The 19,174-nt window shown below is 45.0% G+C and overlaps 2 protein-coding genes across 8 annotated transcripts; one reads left to right on the top strand and one right to left on the bottom strand.

The window, feature by feature from the left end:
* Positions 1-625: 625 nt before the first annotated feature.
* Positions 626-7,700, bottom strand: LOC133077800 (zinc finger and SCAN domain-containing protein 5B-like). The gene is given in 6 exon segments (XM_061172544.1): positions 626-1,167; positions 2,053-2,203; positions 3,132-3,338; positions 3,606-4,110; positions 6,066-6,127; positions 7,497-7,700. Coding segments are annotated over 6 exon segments (1,671 nt in total).
* Positions 7,701-7,723: 23 nt separating this feature from the next.
* LOC133078532 (zinc finger protein 304-like) lies at positions 7,724-19,149 on the top strand. Of its 7 annotated transcripts, none has more exons than XM_061173620.1 (5): positions 7,762-7,804; positions 10,964-11,002; positions 11,742-11,871; positions 12,798-12,924; positions 14,262-18,236. In XM_061173620.1, exons 3-5 carry the CDS (start codon positions 11,806-11,808, stop codon positions 15,899-15,901), a joined length of 1,833 nt encoding a protein of 610 aa, XP_061029603.1. In that variant the 5' UTR covers positions 7,762-7,804; positions 10,964-11,002; positions 11,742-11,805; the 3' UTR covers positions 15,902-18,236. The 7 variants fall into 7 exon arrangements, with proteins under 7 accessions (XP_061029607.1, XP_061029604.1, XP_061029608.1 ...); XM_061173622.1 differs by lacking the exons at positions 7,762-7,804; positions 10,964-11,002 and adding exons at positions 11,100-11,169; positions 19,072-19,149 and having other exon boundaries at positions 14,262-15,948; XM_061173624.1 differs by lacking the exon at positions 11,742-11,871 and having other exon boundaries at positions 7,724-7,804.
* The last annotated feature ends 25 nt before the right edge of the window (positions 19,150-19,174 follow it).

Genomic DNA, 19,174 nt, shown 5'->3' with positions numbered 1-19,174 from the left:
CAATGAGACACGCATTCACTGGAAGAAAAAGAACAACACAAAGCAAAAACTTATAAGAAAATAGGCTATATAAAGTAGAAAACAAAAGCCAAAGGGAAAATGAGTCATCACTCAAAGATCCTCCTAATTCACGTGGATGGAACCCAATTGGGTTCCAGTATCCTCCTAAGTTCTTCACATGTCATCCATCCTTTGTATCTCAGAAGTGACAAATCATCCTGAATTTCCTTCTTGGAGCAGAAGGGACTTGGACCTGAGGGCAGAGTCCTGGATGAGTCTTTTTTTTTTTTTTTTTGGCTGTGTTGGGTCTTCGTTGCTGCGCCCGGGCTTTCTCTAGTTGTGGCGAGCGGGGGCTACTCTTCGTTGCGGTGTGTGGGCTTCTCATTGCAGTGGCTTATCTTGTTGTGGAGCATGGGCTCTAGGCGTGAGGGCTTCAGTAGTTGTGGCACGTGGGCTCAGTAGTTGTGGCTCGCGGGCTCTAGAGCGCAGACTCAGTAGTTGTGGCGCACGGGCTTAGTTGCTCCGCGGCATGTGGGATCTTCCTGGACCAGGGCTCGAACCCGTGTCCTCTGCATTGGCAGGCGGATTCTTAACCACTGAGCCACCAGGGAAACCCCTGGGTGAGTCATTTTGAATGTGTTTTCTGGTGGCGTTTGAAACTTCCTAGCTGACGGAAGGCGCTGTGACACTCGGGGCACACGTACGGTTTGAGCCCAGAGTGGGTGCATCGGTGAACCTTGAGGTTCCATCTGTGGCTGAAGGTTTTGTCGCAGTGCTCATATCGGAAATGCTTCTCCTTGGTGTGGGTGCTCTTGTGAGCACGCAGCGTGGAGTTGTGGGTTAACTTCTTGGGGCAGAGATCACAGCAGTATGGCTTCTCGCCTGTGTGGATATGCTCGTGAGTTCACAGGTCGGAAGACTGCATGGACCCTTCGGCACAGATATTGCATCGAAAGGGTCTCTCTCCTGTGTGTGTCCTCTGGTGAAGGGTAACCTGAGATTGATAAGGAAATCTCTTCTTGCATACCCTACATTAATAGGGTGCCCGTCCCTTGGCTTCTTTTCCCTCAGGAAGACTGGTTGGTCCCACTGTGCTAGGTGAAACAACAGAATGGGACCCAAATTGTCCTGAGAAATGTCCTTTGTCCAAAGATGTGGCTCCTTCTTCTTTTTTTTTTTTTAATAAATTTATTTATTTATTTATTTATTTTTGGCTGCGTTGGGTCTTCGTTGCTGTGCGCGGGCTTTCTCTAGTTGTGCTCTCTAGTTGTGGCGAGTGGGGACTGCTCTTCATTGCGGTGCGTGGGCTTCTCATTGAGGTGGCTTCTCTTGTTGAGGAGCACGGGCTCTAGGCGCACAGGCTTCAGTAGATGTGGCACACGGGCTCTGTAGTTGTGGCTCGCAGGCTCTAGAGCACAGCCTCAGTAGTTGTGGTGCACGGGCTTAGTTGCTCCACAACATGTGGGATCTTCCCAGACCAGGGCTCGAACCCATGTCCGCTGCACAGGCAGGCAGATTCTTAACCACTGCGCCACCAGGGAAGTCCCTGTGGCTCCTTCTTGATGCACTTCTTGGGAACTGGGAATGTTGGCCAGTTTCCTTTTGAAACGTCTGAGACCCCTTGGAGAACCTCTTCTGTATCCACTCTTAGTCGAAACTTCTCCCTCTGGAACACAAGAGGAAAACATTCAGCATCCACATTTGAAATATCAGTTCCTTCTTGGGGATTCTTGCCGCCCTCTACCCTCCCAGAATGTGCTGAAAGAAGAGATTCAGCACACAACATTTAACAAGGAGCATTTTCCGTGGTGCCAACCTCACTGGAACCCAGCACTGATGTTGGCTGAGGACTTCCCATCAACCAAAATACCTAAGAGTCTAGATTATGAAACACTCTGGAAAGGTGATGATGGAGAAGTTTGACATTAGAGAACTAGCTCCCCACTGCTCCCCACTGTCCCCCACAAGGAATGGTAATGCTGGGTACCCAGCTCCGTGCCATCATTGGAAGCGAGTCACTAACTCCTCTGGATTCCAAGTTTTTATACTCACCACAACGCTTTGGAAGTTCAAGCTCTTGAGACTGACGGGTTCTTGTCTCTTCCATGTCTTCCATCAGATCCTTCTCCAAGTTTTCCTTGGGTGTCAGACCCTCTAGTTCACCTGTTTCAGGAATGATCTCTGGCAGGAGACCTTTCTGGTCCTGTCAATGGGCAACCAAGCAGAGTCAATAACCCATCCATCTTAGCCCATAGAAAGCTCTGTCTCCTCTTCCCTCATCCCCCTCATATCCTAGTCTAAGACCCCAACTTTCCAAATATCAGTTTGGGGGATATACCCTGACTTCTTCTGGGCCACGCTAACACTCCGATTGATAATTGTCTCCTAATTCCCAAGTCTGTCCTTAATCTATACTGACCACATCTTGCAATCAAGTCCGGACATCACAGTTGGCACTGTGAATTCGCTACACATACGTCTCTCCAAGTCATCGCAAATTCTCTCTGCCCCTGACTCTGGAGCAAAGGACTCTAGGTCCAGGTCTCCCGACTTCAGCACATTTTGATACATTGCCTAGATTTGTCTTTATGATGAGAGTTGTCCTGTGAATGGTATGATGATGAGCAGCAAATCCCTGGTCTCTACTCACTAGAAAACAATAGCATCCCCCACCCCCATCCCCATTTGGACAAATCAACTGTCTCCAGACATTCTCCAATATCTTCTGAGAGGCAAAACCACTCCAATTGGGAACTCCTCATTCAACTCAAGAGATTGACAATATTCCAAAATATGAAGTGCCTCTGAGGAAAACGACCATGGGGAAACAGCTGTCAAAGCATTCACCCGTGAAAAATTGACCCAGCACCATCCCATTGAGACAGAATTTCTTTCTCCTCACGCTTATGGCCACAAGCTTTCATGGCGGAGGGACAAAGATGGATGAGTCTTCATTCTCACACTGTCTTGAAAATGTCTAGGAACCGAATGAATCCATGGGAATTCATGGAGTCAATGGGTCCATTTGTGTCCTTTGCCAAATCTACCAATTACTCTAGCAGCCACGCCCATCTGAACCTCTTTTACCTTCTCCCAGACTCTCTTTAGGTATCAGCGCATCACACACTCACCTGCCCTCTTGACAGTTCCTTGGCTCTTGCTGGATTCTGCAGCTCTTGGCTTACCTGCTGGCCATTCTTTCGAGGTATCTCACTAACAAGGGATTGGGGATCCCTGGGTAGGTCTTTCTCATCGTTGGTGTCACTGAGCTCAACTTCAAACGTCTCAATATCCAAGCTTCGCACAAGATATTCATCTCCTTGTATGCGAACTGTAGTCTGTGAGGGAAAAACTAAATTGAGATCGGTCTCCTATAAGACCTGGAAAGTAGCTCTCAAGGCATCCGATGACATCATACCACACAAGCGTACTTTTTTGTTGTTTAAAAGATCAATATCTCTCAACGATGCCCAATACAAACTCTCAGCCATTTGGGAATCACTGATTTAGAGTCAATCACTCAGGTTCTATCTTGTTCAATCCCCAGCTTGCAGATCCCATCCCACCTCTCCCTTTCCCATACCAATCACAAGGGTCCCACTCACCCATTTCTTGGGTTTCTGGTTATTTCTTAGCATGTCCTCCATGTCTTTGCAACTCTGCACTCCACTTTCCTTGACTAAGACCTGGCACTCCAGCAGCATGCAGATCATAAACTGCTCCAGCACTAGCTTGTCCATCATCTGCTCCTTTGTGTGAAGATCTGGCCTCAGCCACTGATGGCAGAGCTCACAGAGTCTCCTCAGATCCTGGACGGGGTCGGATTCCTCCGAGCTGCTAAATGTTATGAAGCGAATGTGCCACGTCTCCCAGTCACAGTCTGGCTTTTCCATAAGTGTGTGTTGGCATGGCACAGACACTGGTGACTGATCTAGGGCCTTTGGGGAGTTTTCCATGACCCTGGAAAAATGTCTGGTCCTCAGCCATATTGATGGAGGAATTTTCCAATAGGACTCTGAGCAAACGCTTCTAGAAGCTGGTGCCCAGTTGACCCCTATGGAAAGGGATTTCCTCTGCTTTTCCTCTGCAAAAGAGTCACTGTTCAGAAGGCTGGGGACAAAAACAAACAAACAAACAAAAAGAATGAACCTGATGTCTTTCACTTTATTCCACCCTTCCATCTCTCCTACATCCTTCATCCCAGTACTGGACACCACTCCCCCACTGTTTCAATATTTGATACCGGGAACTATAATCCATTCTGACATCCACCTTTGTAGGAAAACAAAAAACTATCTGGTCAAAAATGTCTATAGGGCCGCGGTTCAGAACCCTTGCTGAAAAAATGAACCACACCACACCACACCAACGTGTGTGGAAACATTCTTCTCATCTCACAGAAGAGTTCAACAATCAACCATAGTTAATGTGGGGTTTGAGGGAGATCCATTGCTTTCACAAGGTCTCTGAGCTAATGCAAGGTGAATAGGAAGCCAAAGCTTTCTGAAGCCCGCCTCCATCTGTCCTGATTTCTAATCACTCTCTTTTTTTTTTTTTTTTTTTTTTTTAATCACTCTCTTTAGACATTCCCGCTTGTCACTTACCCCTTCGAGCCCTCTTGCCTTCAGTCTGCTCAAGTCGGGGACTGGCTCTCAAAGTGTGTCTGGAGCTGAAATGTCTCTATATAGAGCTGGGGGAAATTCCAGGGGTGCATTCCCATAACCTAATCATCCCAGTGACTTGATAAAGGTCATGGAAGGAACCATTTTAGATAATCCGGGTAGATTCAATTTCCCATGAAAACTCCAACAGGAGAAACCTTGATTTATTCAAGAGGGCTCCATATGGTTTGGAGGGTGCTGGAGGAAAAGGAACCCTCCTACACTGTTGGTAGGAATATAACATGGCTCACAGCCACTATGGAGAAGAGTGTGGATGTTCCACAAAAAACTAAAACTAGAGCTACCATATGATCCAGCAATCCCATTCCTGGGCATAAATCCAGAGAAAATAATAATTGGAAATGATACATGCACCACAATGTTCATTGCAGCACTATTTACAATAGTCAAGACATGGAAGCAACCTAAATGTCTATCAACAGATTAATGGGTAAAGAAGATGTGGTATATATACACAATGAAATATTATTCAGATAGAAAAAAAGAATGAAGTAATGCTATTTGCAGCAACATGGATGGACCTAGATATTAACATCCTAAATGAAGTAAGTCAGAGAAAGACAAATATAATATGATATTTGTGGAATCTAAAAAATGATTCAAGTCAACTTATTTACAAAACAGAAACAGACTCACAGACATAGAAAACAAACTTATGGTTACCAAAGGAGAAATATGGTGGGGAGGGATAAATTAGGAGTTTGGGATTATACACACTACTATATATAACACAGAAAACCAACTGTTACAATAACTTTGTAAGTAACTATACTTCAGTATAAAATAAAAATTAAAAAGAAGAAGAAAGTAGGTGATTAGACCCAAGTTCAGTTTGATAACAGATACTAAACGTTTTTAAAACATCTGCTAGCTACAACCTTGTGGTTTCAATATTCCCCCTTGTAATTCTAAAGCCATTTCCAATTCCAACCAATGCTTGCTTTACAAACACCCTTACATCTTGACTGCTCCAATTGTAATTCTTGACAAACAACTTATGGAACTAACTGTGGCCTTCCGTTTTTTGCCTTTATAACCTTCCTCCATTTTGTAGTCCAGGGGAACTCAATTCAAGTGCTTCTCGAATTTGTGTCTCCCAGCTGCAGTCGTAACAAACCCCAAATACATGCTTCTTTCTTTCATTCAGGCCTTTGTTTCTGAAATTTTGGTTAACACTCATAACACATAAAAGTATGTAATTGACTATGTTGTCATTAGTTTTTACTCTCCGTCTCCTTTGACTGGAAGGTCAGACTCATGAGGGCAGGCATCCTTCACATTTTGGATATTGATGTGTCCCATGCAGCCAAAATGGTACCTGGAATGGGATAGGCACTTAATGAGTGTTGGTTAAGGAGGGAATAAATATGATGGGACAGATACCTGTTTGTTTTTAGCTTTCTGGCAAAGCTATCTGCTGTCTTTGCATGTCCCCTCAGGCTGTACTAAAAAAAAAATAAAAAGATTTAAATATATAATGAATCGCAATTTAGAAAGCCATTTCCACAGGCTAGCCAAGTTTCCTGTGTAATTACGTGCTCTGCTTCATTCCCTCACTTCTCAGACTTCAGTGTTCCTTCAGTCTTCACTGAGATCCTAACCTTGTTCACATGGCCAAGAGCTATTTCAGCAACCACTTCTGAATAACTAAAATTATGGTTGATATCAGCACTTTCAACATTTCACAGATATTTTTCTGAGATAATCTCAAGTCTCCATGCATTGTCACTGCAATTGCAGGTGAAATTATATTGACTCCCCAGCAAGGCAAGTAGATCATGTAATCCAGTCCTTTATCTCTGGGTTCAGATTCCCCCTTTCCAAATAAAGTATGACTGTGACCATAGAGTCACACTCCAGGCAGAAAGCAGCAAGTGGTAAGTCACTCTTCTTTTCAGTCAGGTAGAGCTTGGCTTCTAAAAAAGAACTGGGGCTTCCCTTGTGGCGAAGTGGTTAAGAATCCGCCTGCCAATGCAAGGGACACGGGTTCAAGTCCTGGTCCGGGAAGATCCCACATGCTGCAGAGCAACTAAGCCTGTGCGCCACAACTACTGAAGCCTGCGCACATAGAGCCGGTGCTCTGCAACAAGAGAAGCCACCACAATGAGAAGCCCGCGCACCGCAATGAAGAGTAGCCCCCACTCACCGCAACTAGAGAAAGCCCGCGCACAGCAACGAAGACCGAAGACAGCCATAAATAAATAAATAAATAAATTTATATAATAAATAAGTAAATAAAAAAGAACTGAATACATATCAAAGTGTGGAGTAAGAAATATGTGTCGGTCACTGGATGGGACACCGTCACTGGCTCTACGTTTTTTGTGAGGGAACCAGAGACACAGCACATGGTCCACCTGCTTTTGGCCGCCCCACATCCCTTCTCTGTCTTGCCCGTCATGGCCCTGTCTGGAGTCTTTGCTCGCGTGACCCTGACCGAACACAGTGAAACTCTTAAGTTGAGTCTAAAGCTTCAGCCTGTATGTATTGGAAGAGCAATAAGACACTGTTTATTAGATCTCAACTATGGCTGGATGCACTTTGTGTCTGAGCAACACCCTGGTATCATGTGCCCACTTGGTTTGGTAGGTTCGGGGAACATCTGAAATATTATGTCTCTGTACCTCTCTGTGATCAGCACAGACTACATTCCACGCAAATCTGGGTGCGTCCCCTTTAAGAAGCGTGAAACCCCGCCCTGGTACTCAGAGACTAGACACTCCTTCCCAGTCACCCTCTGGGTGAGGCGGAACTTTTCCGGAGGCGGGGAGCACCGCCCCTTGCTAGGGCCTGGAGCGCTGTGAACTACATTACCCGGAAGGCGCTGCTCCTGAGCGTCGACCTAGAGGACCGCATCTGGGCGGGTTTTCCGGCGTGGACGGCGGGCGACATTTTGTAAACTTGGGTCTGTTCACCGGTGGTGAGCTTCGCAACCCTGGGCCGGCGCGAGGTCAGGGAGCCTGGAGGGCGCTGTGCTTTCTGCTCTGAGGCGGGTCTGAGGCTCGGTGTGGGCGCCATCCGCCTTGACTCTGTCTCGGGGCCGGGATAGGGGCCGCCCGGCCTGGGCCCCTGCTTCGCCCACAAACTGTGCTGGAGGGGCCGCGCTGATGGATCCGATTCAGGTAAATGCTGCGCCCCCCGGGCCCTCAGCCAACTTCTTATTCTGCAGTATTTTTGTTCTTAGCAATATATTCTCTTACAAGTGTCCTATATTTATATTTATTTGTCCCGCCAAACCTTGGCTTTCTGAATATTGAAATATTACCCGTGTAGAAAAAAATTGCAGAGAACTTCCCAGTGTAGTTGAATAAGCAGCTCTAAAATTGATATTTGGTCACTGCTCAAGTCAAGAAATGCGGTATAAATAGTACCTCAGAAGCCGCCAGTGGGGTCCTTCAAAACGATTATCCCCATCCCCCAAAAGTTAAGATATTGTCTGATGTTTTAAGTAAGATTTCTTTTTTAAAAATTTATTTATTTATTTTTGGCTGCATGGGGTCTTTGTTGCTGCGCGCGGGTTTTCTCTAGTTGGAGAGATGGGGGCTGCTCTTCGTTGCGGTGCGCGGGCTTCTCATTGCGGTGGCTTCTCTTGTTGTGGAGCACGGGCTCTAGGCACGTGGGCTTCAGTAGTTGTGGCCTGCGGGCTCAGTAGTTGTGGCGCACAGGCTTAGTTGCCCCGTGGCATATGGGATCTTCTCGGACCAGGGCTTGAACCCGTGTCCCCTGCGTTGGCAGGCGGATTCTTAACCACTGCAATGCTAGGGAAGCCGCCTTATTGCTATTCTTTTTTTTTTTTTTTGGCTGTGTTGGGTCTTCGTTGTTGCACGCGGGCTTTCTCTAGTTGCGGCGAGCGGGGCCTACTTTTTGTTGCGGTGCGCGGGCTTCTCATTGGGTGGCTTCTCTTGTTGCGGAGCACGGGCTCTAGGTGCGCGGGCTTCAGTAGTTGTAGCGTACGGGCTTAGTTGCTCTGCAGCATGTGGAATCTTCCTGGACCAGGGCTCGAATCCGTGTCCCCTGCATTGGCAGGCGGATTCTTAACCACTGCGCCACCAGGGAAGCCATTGCCATTCTTGATACTTTCACCAACTATGTGGAAATTATTCCACGACTGCAGTTAACCTTCGCTCAGTTGTTTTAAAACTTTTTATGAATGGTATCAGGTAAATATTATGATGTGTTTTCCTTCATTTGCACAACATGGTGTGACTTTACTCATGTTTTTCATAGCTGTCCGTTAATTTTTGTGTGTGTGTACAGTATTCTTTAGTATGAATATATGAGTAAAATGTCCTTTTAAATTCTGCTGTTGAAGGCTTTTTTTTGTTTTTGGTTTTGGTTTTGTTTTGCTTTGTTTTTTGGTCTGCTTTCTATATTTTTTTTAAAAAAATCTTTATTGGAGTATAATTGCTTTACAATGGTGTGTGCTTTCTGTATTGATAAACATTGCTACTATAGTCATACCTGCCATGTCTTCTGGGGTATATCAAGCATACAGTTGTCTAGGGTATATGTTAAAATTATTATTGTATTTAAATGAACATTTCCACTTTTTGATTTTGTTTTGCTCCATGTTACTAATTTTAACTTAGGTCTTTGAATGAGATGATTCTACTTAATCTATTCCATAGTTACATTTTAAAAAGGAATATTTTATTTATTTATTTTGGCTGCACTGGGTCTTAGTTGCGGCACGCGGGATCTTCATTGCGGCATGTGGACTCTTCCTTGTGGCATGTGGGCTGTTAGTTGTGGCATGCAGACTCCTTAGTTGCGACATGCAGAATTCTAAGTTGTGGCATGTGAACTCTTAGTTGCGGCACGCATGTGGGATCTAGTTCCTCGACCAAGGGTCAAACCTGGGCCCCCTGCATTGGGAGCGCTTTACCCACTGGACCACCAGGGAAGTCCCCCAAAGTTACATTTTGATACATACTTATTATGTATTAGGTAAACTTACAGTTTTACAGTGTACGTCCACTTAGAGAGTTTGTGCTTTTTCAGTGATTGTACTCTTATAATAATATTTATTTTATCGTTAAGTTTTCTTACTCTGGTGGTATTGGAAAAGAAAATGATTAAGAAATATCTTGTTAAAATACTTGTTTGAAAGGGGACGAAATGAATCATTGTAAGGGTAATAAGTTATAAGGCTTCGAATCCCTTTCAAGACGTTTAGAAAGCAAGAAGATATTTCCATAGAGGATGGAATAGAGGTCAGGTCCTATAGCTTGTTTCCTTTGTCTTAAGATTATTTTATTTTACTTTACTTTTACTTTACTTTTTTCCCCACCATGCTGCTTGCGGGATCTTACTTCCCAGACCAGGGATCAAACCCGCGTCCTTGGCAGTGAAAGCACGGAGTCCTAATCACTGGTTTGCCAGGGAATTCCCCTCTCTTAAGTTTAAAGTATCAGTAATGACAACCAGTTATCCCAAACTGCTGAAGGGCAAACACTTTTACTCTGATTCTAGCAACAACCCCTTTATCACAGATTCAGTTTGGATGTGAAGCCAGTAAATGGTAGTTCCATTCTCTATCACATGCGAAAAAAGCATTTAGGATATTACAAATAATCTCTGAATATTTGTGGGGGAAAAAAAAGGATATATCAAAGAATATGAATAAATGAAAAAAGTACATGTTCTTGAATCCTATTATATAATGTTATAATAATTCAAATCAGAACTTAATCTATGGATTATGTAAGTTGGAATTTTATATAAAACAATTTTTAACATAACCAAAGTAAAATTTGAAAAGGAAGTATAAAAACTCCTGGTCAGCTGTTATGGCCAACTACAAGCCACAAGAAGAGAAAAATGTGTTATTGGCAAGGGAGAGGCAGAATAAGGGAATCAAATGCAAGTGTCAGAAACAGAGCTGTTCATGAAATGAGACTTAATTTGATATTTGTGGCTTAGGGCTCTAATAGTGTTATATATCCTGACACAACCATTTCTTTGCCAACATGATCCTATATTCTTTTTTCTCACTGGGCTGCAGTCACACTGTCCTCATAGATGGTAGTCAAACATGCCAGACGTGACTCTGACAGAGAGTCTCTGCACTTGTGTTTTCCACTTCTGGAAAGCCTTTTCTCAAGATACCCTCATGACTTCATGGCACAACTCCAAAATACTTTCTGCCCTCTTTTACATGCTTTGTTTTTCCCTTAAGTATTTGTCTTTGCCTGAAATATTAAATGTTTCACTCATTAATCTTCTTTTTTGTCTATGTTGCTGATGGGAATTAATATTACATGGCCCTGGTCTTCCCACAGGTTCCACGTTCAACAGAACCACTTATGGACCCTGCACCGGTGAGTGTAGGTGTCCTGGAAGTATTTTGCTGTCACTCTTCCTGGACTTGGTGGCTGTAGACCCTAGAGAAACCCTCAGCCCAGGTTTCCAAGTCCAGGCCAGAGGTTATATGGACAGATTCCCATTTTTGGCAGCCAATGGACTGAGATGTGAAAGGTTGTCTCAGGTATGGGGGTAGTACGTACAAATGTTTGAGGATGAGATTGAGATGGGAGTGTTTTAGGACTTGTAGGTCTCTGTTAATGTCTGGTGAGAACAGAGAACAAGGGGGCCAGAGTCAGGCATAGAATGGTAGCCTGAGAAGTTGGGTTTTTGTTCTGAGAATGTTGGCAGATACGGAATTTTTGGAACAGAGGGGAAAAGTGATGTGACTTAGGTTTTAAGAGGCTACCTCTGGCTGCGGTGTGCACAGCAGACTTGGGGAGAGGAAGACAAGGAGATAATCAAGGAGGCTCTTGTAATCATCTAGAAGCACATTTGTTGTGCCTGGACGAGAGTGACAGATGTGGAGGTAGGAAATACTTGGCTTCTGGATTTGTTTCTTAAGTAGAGGTGGACCAGATTTTTTGATGTGGAGGGCTCACAGATGACTCCAAAAGTTTTTTTCCCTTTGCATCTGGAAGGGGGTATGTGCCATGAACTGGGATGGGGAAGTCAGTGGTAGGAGTCATTTTCAGTGAGAATATTAGGAATTGGGTTTTGGCTGTGTTGAGTCTCAAATGTTCCATTGACTCCCAGGTATAGGAAACAACTGGCTGAACATGCAGCGCTAGAGTGCTGGGGGAGGCTTCAGGATGCCCTTATGGGACAAAGGAAGACACTTGGGCTGTCACAAAGAACTACAAGAGCAGTGAACATCAGCGGGAAGGTAGGGAGTAGGGAAAGTCCAACGGGTGGCCCAGGTTTTTATGGGGGGAGTGGCCACGAAATTAATGCAGAGGGAAAGCAGTAATGGAGGTGAAGTAATAGCAAAGTCAGGCTGGTGCTTATTTCTCCCCCTATGCACTCACCAGCCTTTTGTGGTGGAACTTGGGGAGTTTCTGTCACAATGTCAGATGAGTTCACCTAAGGTGTGTCAAGTGGGTGTGGATTTTGAATGGGTGTTATATGGACAAAGATTGTAACTGTTGAAGAGACATATCTTGCAATATAAAAGTGGAACCTGACCAGGCGTATTTAGATCTGCATGTTTTGACTGAGGTTAAAGTTAGGAACAAGGCCTGGTGGGGAAGCCTTCAGAACAGGGCTGGGGAACCGCCAGTGGAGAGTTGGGGTACAGTGGGATCCTGTTGCATTGGCAGGAACTTTCTGATGCTGTGTGCAGAAGGGTATGTGAGGAGGCAGGAGACATGCCAATTTTGTGGGCCGGGTGGTGGTGATGGGGATCAGATGTATGAGGAATTATCCAGTGAGTAATACGCATGTGGGGAAGGTGTGTGACCAAATTGCCCCAGAGCCCTCATACCAGGAGTTTAAGAGAGGACGATGAGCCCAAGTTTGTTTGTGTCTAGGAAGCGTGATCCTGGGGTCTCTCAGGCTGTTGTCTCGCTGGAGAGGGAGGGGGCCCAGAATACCAGGCCCACAGCTTCGATGGCATCTATCTGTCCACCTGCCTGTTGTTGCTGAGAGTTGTATCTAGTGCTCAAGGAAGTACGAAGAGTTTTTGGGTACCACTGCCCTTTAAGTTAGGGACCTGTGGAGGATGATGAACCCAGAGTGAGTATGGGTTAGGGGTACTTATGGGGTCCTGGGGAGAGAGGCTGCTTATGGAGACATCTGTCCCTGTCATCACAGGGCTCTGTGACCTTTGAGGACGTGGCTGTGTACTTTTCCCAGGAGGAATGGAGGCTTCTTGATGAGGCCCAGAGACTCCTGTACCGTGATGTGATCCTGGAGACCTTTGCACTTGTTGCATCATTGGGTAAGGCCCTCACACCTATCCCAGCATCCTGAGCAGGTCTCTGCCTTTCCCCTTTTTCCCATAGGACAACTCTGTTCTTTTCACAGCTAGACAGTGACCACATCTCTATTACTGCTTCCTTGTCGGCTGTGCTGTGGGTGCCAAGGCTGAGTGAGTGTGTATACAATCTCCTTTCAGAAGTATCCCCAATACCAGATGCTCTGGAGTTTTCTCAGCGAAGGTTTTCTGGGTCAAATGACTTGGAATTAGTTCAGTGGGTTCCATTAGTCTCAGCCACTCCCTGCTAAGTTGACTCTGTAGACCCATACACCACTGTGCTCCAGGCTCTGCCCTCTAGCTAACATTTCCTGGGGCCTCACTATTTCAGGAGTTGTTGGGACTCAATGTGGTCACTGTTTGTGGGGTCCACTTGGCTGTTGCTGTGAGACCCTCCTCAAAGATTTTTTTTGTGATATTATTTTTCTTTCCTGAGGTTGTTTTGGGATTGGTTGTCCCCCTGGGCCAGTACTGACCGCTCACCTGTCATGTCTTTCCCTTAGGACTTGCATTTTCTAGGTCCCATGTTGTTTTCCAACTGGAGCTGGGAGGTGAACCCTGGGTACATGACAGAGTGGACATGACTCCAGGCACAGCTAGAGAGACCCAAAGTGGGACCCACCTTGGTGACTGGCATCAGGAGGAGGAAGTGATATCATGGCTGGGTTCAGATCATATCAGGAACACGTCCTGTGCCCCACAGTGTTTTAAGGACAAGGCCAGTGACTGTGTACCTCATTTCTATCTTTCCTACCCATTCTTGATACTTTGCTCCTTCTGTCATTTCAACTCTGAATTCGAACCCAGGATTATCCCTCACCTCTCTGTCTTCCACTCTTTATTGGTCTTCTCCATCCTCACTCTGATGTGCTCTCCAATATTGGCTTACCTTAACGTGTCATGAGTTCTCCACGTATCCTTAAAATAGTCCTTGAACACTACCTACTCAGTGACAGTCAGATTTTCCTGAGCCTGGACACACCTTTCCACACAGCACAGCACATGTGGCACCAGCAGCCAAGGCCCTGGTGAAAACCGTTCCCAGAGGAGTGAGTTGTGGACCCCAGCTCCTCTGTGTGTTCCACCCCATCCTGTGTCTTTAACCTGGTGAGTCGTCCATGTTCTGTGACGTATAGAGGCCCAATACTGCATAGCAGTCCTTTCATAACCTGCCCCAGCTCTCTTGTCCTGAAAATAGTCCCATGGATTTATTCGTTTCTATGTCAGATGCATATTTGTAATGGGGCTGCCTCCTTCTACCAAAATCTACATGAAGTTCACCCACATTTCTCTGCTTTCAGGGTGTTGGCATAGAGCAGAGGATGAGGAGACACCTTCTGAGCAGAAAGTTTCTGTAGAAGTGCCACAAATAAATGCTTCAAAGACAGACCTGTCCACCCTGAAGTCCTATCCCTGGCAGAGGTTCTGCCTGTACTTAGAAGGTGGTTTGCATCTAGCTGAGGACCTTGGCACAAACCCTGGTCAGAAACTGTGTGGGGCAGGTGTGAACTTTCACCAGCACAGTGGAGAGGAACTCTTTAGAAGAGATGTGGGTAAGACCTTTATGAAGAGCCACACAGTCCGTGCATACAAGAAGTCTTTCACATGCCAGGAGACTGGGAAGGATTTCCCTGGTACCTCTGGCCTTCTCCAGCACCAGGTCACTCCACAAAAGGACACCAAGTGTGTGGAGGCCTCTCACAATGGACAAAGGCAGTATAAATGCCACGAATGTGGGAAAGCCTTCTGCCAGAAGTCCAGGCTTGCTCAGCACCACAGAGTCCACACTGGAGAGAGGCCTTATGAATGTGATGAATGTGGGAAAGCCTTTGGCTGTAAATACATACTTGTTCAGCACCGGAGTGTCCACACTAGAGAAAAGCCTTATGGGTGCAGCGAATGTGGGAAAGCTTTTAGCGACAGACACACCCTTGTTCGGCACCAGCGAATTCACACTGGAGAAAGGCCTTACAAATGCAGTGAATGTGGGAAAGCCTTCTGCCGCAAATACAGACTTGCTCAGCACCAGAGAGTCCACACTGGAGAGAGGCCTTATGAGTGCTGTGAATGTGGGAAAACCTTCACCCGTAAACCCATACTATTTAAGCACCAGAGAATCCACACTGGAGAAAGGCCTTATAAGTGCAGTGAATGTGGTAAAGTCTTTAGATGCAACTCCAGCCTCATTACTCATAGAAGAATTCACACAGGGGAAAGGCCTTATGAGTGTAGAGAATGTGGAAAGTTCTTTAGCCAAAGCTCTCAACTTATTGTGCACCAGAGAATTCACACTGGAGCCAAGCCTTATGAGTGCAGTGAATGTGGGAAAACCTTCACCACTAAAAGCAAACTTGTTCAGCACCAGAGAGTCCACACAGGAGAAAGGCCTTATGAATGTGGAGAATGCAGTAGAGCCTTCAGCTGTAAACGCATGCTTGTTCAGCACCAGAGAATCCACACTGGAGAGAGGCCTTATGAGTGCAGTGAATGTGGAAAAGTCTTTAGGTACATCTCCAGCCTCAATAAACATAGAAGAATTCACACTGGGGAAAGGCCTTACGAGTGTAGTGAATGTGGAAAGTTCTTTAGGCAAAGCTCCCACCTTAAAGTCCACCAGAGAATTCACACTATAGCAAACACTTATGAGTGCAGTGAATGTGGGAAACATTTTAGCCAAAACTCTACTCTCATTTCGCACCTGAGAGTTCACACTGGAGCAAAGGCTTATAAGTGCAGTGAATGTGGGAAACGTTTTAGCCAAAGCTCTACTCTTATTAAGCACCAGAGTTCACATTGGAGAAAAACCACAAGTGCACTAAATGTGGAGATTTCTTCAGCCAAAACTCCCAGCTTACTCAACACCGAAAAGTTCATGCTACAGAAAGGCATCACCAGTACAGCAAATGTGGAAAATTTTTCTGTCAAAGTCTGCTCTGACTGAGCACCAGAAACTTAACAGCCCAGATGGACCCTATGAGCGCAGTGAATGTAAGAAAGCTTTCAGCTGAAGGTCTAACCTCATCCTCATTCGTCACCAGAAAGTTCATACTGGAGAAAGGCTTTCAAATGAGATGAGAGCAGCGAATGAGCTGTCTCCTTAGTTAATACATCATACTGAATAGGCTCTGTGAGGGAGTCATCAGCTGGAAGTTGAATGCCATACATCTAAACAGCCCTAGTGTGCAGATTGCCTATGAGTACCAGGTTCGTAGGAAGCTTTTAAGGAGCTATGCTGTACTTTCTGACTTTATGTCACTGTGAGTTTCTTACCTCACCCAAGTGGTAGATCCCCATTCTTGGCACCAGTCACCTTAGTGTGATCAGGGTAGGTAGATCTTTGTGCGCTCTTATCCCCTTAGAAATGCATGAATAGCCTGAGCACTTGGGTGTTGTCATTCTCTTTGGTCCTGTCAGGACCAAAGCAGCTTTGACCATGGGAATCCAGTCTGGGTTCTGCTGGTGGCTCACAGAGGTTCAACTTCTTTGGTGGCATTGTCTCATATCATGCTCAGGATAGGTTTTTCAAGGTCCAAGTCACTCTGTTTGGGAACTGTTTGCCTCATTTTGCTCTGCTCTATACCATAATGAAGACTATTATTTAAGCCACCTTTCATCTTGGGGTTTGTTCACTGTCAGACTGGTGTTGAGAACCATATTGGACTGTCAGGATGATGAGGAACTGGTTTTGTGAGTGTTCCAAACTTCGTATACCTCAATGAGGATAGTGTCATGGCAGAGAATAGTTTTCACTCCAGTTTCTGTCCAATCTGTTGTCCAAGGCCTCCTAGGGTAGACTGCAGGGCTCTGTGGGACTAATGTTGAGTTCTGGATGTCAGAATTTTTGGTGGGTCCCGAGGTCACCTGAGATGAGGACAGTTGTGAGAACCACCAGTGATTTTTGGAGCAGCATGAATGGTTCTCTTTTTCACATGGGATGTCACATCATGCCCCCAGTACTGTTCAAGAGAAGAAATTCTCTAGGTCCAGCTGGAAAAGAGACCATGTGCCATATGTGCCCAAAGTGGTAGGCTGGTGTTCCTGAGTGTTAGATTACAGGCATCAGGTGGGAACCATATTTCGTACAGAAACACTCATGGAATTAATAGGGAGTGAGAGACAAGCAAACAAGAAGGGATGAGCCTTTTCTAAAGTTTCATCCACAAATGTTCTAGTGACTGTGTCTGTTTAGGATAAAGTTTTTGAAGAAATTCTCAGGAGTTCCAGAGCTGTTCCTCTCCTCCTGAGCCCCCAGTCAGTGTCAGACTGAATAATGTAAAGGTTTTAGGAATCAGCATCTGCAAATAATTTATCTCAAGGCCATTGCTGCACAGTGAAAACAATGGGGAATGAGAGTGGAAATTGTGTAGTTCAGGCATGTGAATTTTAGTACCCAGGCAGAGTTCCTGGATAACTTAAGTGGAAACAAATTTCACTGCTCACCAGTCTTCTTTGCTACTGCTGCAGATTCCCTCCCATGGGCAAGGGGAGGTGATGGGGTTAATGTGAGGTTGCCAGAGTTCTACTGAAAAGGAGATTTAGCAAAGAGATTAAGATTTTTATGTGAAGCCAATTTCTATTGAAATTTAGTTAGCTGTATAGTTGGTATGCACTGAACAGAACATACCTAAAATGCACAGCTTGCTAAGTTTTAGTACTTGTAAAGCCACAGAACCATCATCATAACAAACATCTGTCACTGCCATATCTACTTTCTGACATTTCTCCCGGACTTTCAGGCAACTACTATTGACTGACTTTTCTCCCATTCAATTAGTTAGTGTTTTCTAGACTTTTAATATCATTGGAGCCTGAATGTTTACTTTTGTGTTTGTCTTTTTTTATCTCCATGCATAGTTACTTTGAGAATCATCTAAGTTGCCGATGTGAATAATTCGGTTTTTTCATGATAATATACTGTTTGGATATACCATTATTTCACTGGTATTCATCTGTTAAAGGATGGCGTTTTGTGGTTTCCAGTTTGTCTCTCACAGATAAGCTTACTATTAACGTACATAAAATCCTTTATATGAACACATGGTTTCATTCTAAAATGAATGACTGTACCCAGATGCATTCCCATCGACAGTATGGGAACATTCCAGTTCCCCTGTGTTCCTCACCAGTACTTGGTTGGTATGGTCAGTAGTTTGAATATTTCCTGTTTTAAAAGCATGGAGACATATCTCACTGTGGTGTGATTGCATTTCCCTAATAATTCATGATGTTGAACATTTTTGTGTTCATTTGCCAAGTGTATGTCTTCTTTGACAAAATGTCTGTTTTCTTATTAGTAACTGAGAAGTTAATAAATGTGTTGGAATTTGACTTTTCTTCGGTGACTTTGCTGGGTGGAATAGGTATTTGTACTCACAACGTTATTACTACGTATACTCATTATTAAGATACTTCTATTACTTTAAGCCTAGACACTTAATAAAAAAGCCAACCGACCCTTCATTGTTGTGTTTGCCAATCTCCCTGGTATGAATACTCCAACTGTGGGCAATTTCAAGCTGTGTGTATGAGGTTATTACTGAACCGGAGGCACAGCAAGCCAAACGCTGAGATGCCAAGGTTTGCTGGGGAGTATTTTCATTCACAAGGCAGCCAAGTGAGGACACAGAAGAACAATTCTCAGATCCACCCTCCCGGTGGCAAGGTGCCTGTGATATTTAGGGGATAAAGAGGCAGGGTGGTCTAAAGTGTGGGGAAAGGCCAATCAGAGTTAGAGAAAAGGCGAGGTAATCGGTTTGTACAGGTGTGTTTCATTACATGCTTCTTCACGGATGCATGTTCAAAAGTGGTGTCCGTAAGTGGACAACGTCACTGGCTCTACTCTTTTTCTGAGGGAACCAGAGAAACAACAAATTGTCCCCCTGCTTCTGGCCGCCTCACATTCCTCCTTTGTATTGTCCACCATGGCTCTGTCTGGAGTTTCTGCTCTCTTGACCCTGACCTAACACAGTGAAACTCATAAATTGAGTCTAAAGCTTTAGCCTACATCCATTGGAAGAGCAATAATACAGTGTTTATTAGACCCCAGCTATGGATGGATGCACTTTGTGGCTGAGTGACAACCTGGTATCATGTGCCCATTTGGTTTTGTAGGTTTTGGGAACATCTCATATATTATGTCCGTGTACCTCTCTGTGATCAGCAAAGACTACATGAAAATCTGGTGCGTCCCTTTTAAGAAGCGTGAAACCTCGCC

Source organism: Eubalaena glacialis, chromosome 18 (genome assembly GCF_028564815.1).
Source record: "Eubalaena glacialis isolate mEubGla1 chromosome 18, mEubGla1.1.hap2.+ XY, whole genome shotgun sequence".
Taxonomy (NCBI): Eukaryota; Metazoa; Chordata; class Mammalia; order Artiodactyla; family Balaenidae; genus Eubalaena; species Eubalaena glacialis.
The sequence above is the reverse complement of the archived record's forward strand: the minus strand, read 5'-3'. Positions and strand labels throughout refer to the sequence as shown.

Bases quoted from the DNA above. Each gene is read 5' to 3' on its own strand.
- LOC133078532 (XM_061173622.1), top strand. From the start codon at position 11,806: ATGGGACAAAGGAAGACACTTGGGCTGTCACAAAGAACTACAAGAGCA. The intron at 11,872-12,797 runs GTAGGGAGTAGG...CTGTCATCACAG, and splicing joins CAGTGAACATCAGCGGGAAG to GGCTCTGTGACCTTTGAGGA. The intron at 12,925-14,261 runs GTAAGGCCCTCA...CTCTGCTTTCAG, and splicing joins TGCACTTGTTGCATCATTGG to GGTGTTGGCATAGAGCAGAG.